We start from the raw sequence: 1,191 nt of genomic DNA on the forward strand, positions 1-1,191 counted from the left end.
CGTGACTTATCTCTTTGTAACTCTAGATACGAGGACGAGATCAACAAGCGCACGGCAGCAGAGAACGAGTTTGTGACGCTGAAGAAGGTGAGCGGGAGCGGCCAGGGGCCACGCGCCTCTGCAGCAGACTCGGGTCTGCCCACGCCCAGGGAGATGGGGAAGGAGACGGGCAGAGGGTGGGCCAGAAGGAGGCCACGCTCACCCCCGCGGGGCTTACTCCCCAGGACGTGGACGCGGCCTACATGAACAAGGTGGAGCTGCAAGCCAAGGTGGACACACTCATGGATGAGATCAACTTCCTGAAGGCCTTCTACGACGCAGTACGTGCCCCTGCCGGCCCGGGCAGCGGTCTGGGCAGGGTGGGCGGTCTCGGCGCGTGGCCCTGCAGACATGGGCACACGGGGTGATCCGCGGTCCCGTGTCTGCAGGAGCTGTCCCAGATGCAGACCCACATCTCGGACACGTCCGTGGTCCTGTCCATGGACAACAACCGCTTCCTGGACCTGGACGGCATCATCGCCGAGGTCAAGGCCCAGTACGAGGAGATCGCCCAGAGGAGCCGCGCTGAGGCCGAGTCCTGGTACCAGAGCAAGGTGAGCAGGGCTCACGGCTGCTGGGACGCCGGGCCCCTCCTGCAGTCACAGGCTGCCGAGGACTGCGGCGGGCCTGGGCTGGGCCTGGGCTGGGCCTCTGGCCGCTGGAGGCACTCACAGCATGGAGGCCCAGTCTGACTCCAACGGCCCCACGAAGCAGGACGATGCCACAGGCCGGGGCCCTGGATCTCTGCATTTTGCTTGACCCTGGGCTGGGGCTCGGAAATGTCACCTTCCCCCAGGAGACCACCCGAGGGTGGTCTCACGGAAGGAAGGTCCGGGATGGGCCGCGCAGCCAGAGGCTCGCACACTGGCCTGCTCAGCCTCCTGTCTGATGACGCCTCCAGGCCTTCAGTGGATGAAGCGCCGGCCAGGGCCGCAGGCCCCGGCGGGGAGGCCCACGCACCCCTCTTCCCACAGTACGAAGAGCTGCAGATGTCCGCCGGCCGGCACGGCGACGACCTGCGCACCACCAAGCAGGAGATCGCCGAGCTCAACCGCATGATCCAGAGGCTGAGATCTGAGATCGACCACGTCAAGAAGCAGGTAGGGAGGCCAGAGTGGGCAGAAGCCTCCCGAGAGGCAGGAGCTGGTCGCA

At 66.1% G+C, this 1,191-nt stretch overlaps 1 protein-coding gene across 1 annotated transcript; it reads left to right on the forward strand.

Annotated features, from left to right (window-relative positions):
* Positions 1-24: 24 nt before the first annotated feature.
* On the forward strand, positions 25-1,139 carry LOC101634971 (keratin, type II cytoskeletal 6C-like; the record flags this gene model as incomplete). Its single annotated transcript, XM_004695846.1, has 4 exons — positions 25-87; positions 225-320; positions 429-593; positions 1,014-1,139. Coding segments are annotated over 4 exons (450 nt in total), but the record flags the coding sequence as incomplete, so codon positions are not given.
* Positions 1,140-1,191: the final 52 nt, after the last annotated feature.

The sequence above is a fragment of the Condylura cristata genome, unplaced genomic scaffold (assembly GCF_000260355.1).
Source record: "Condylura cristata isolate star-nosed mole 26May11 unplaced genomic scaffold, ConCri1.0 scaffold01801, whole genome shotgun sequence".
Classification (NCBI taxonomy): domain Eukaryota; kingdom Metazoa; phylum Chordata; class Mammalia; order Eulipotyphla; family Talpidae; genus Condylura; species Condylura cristata.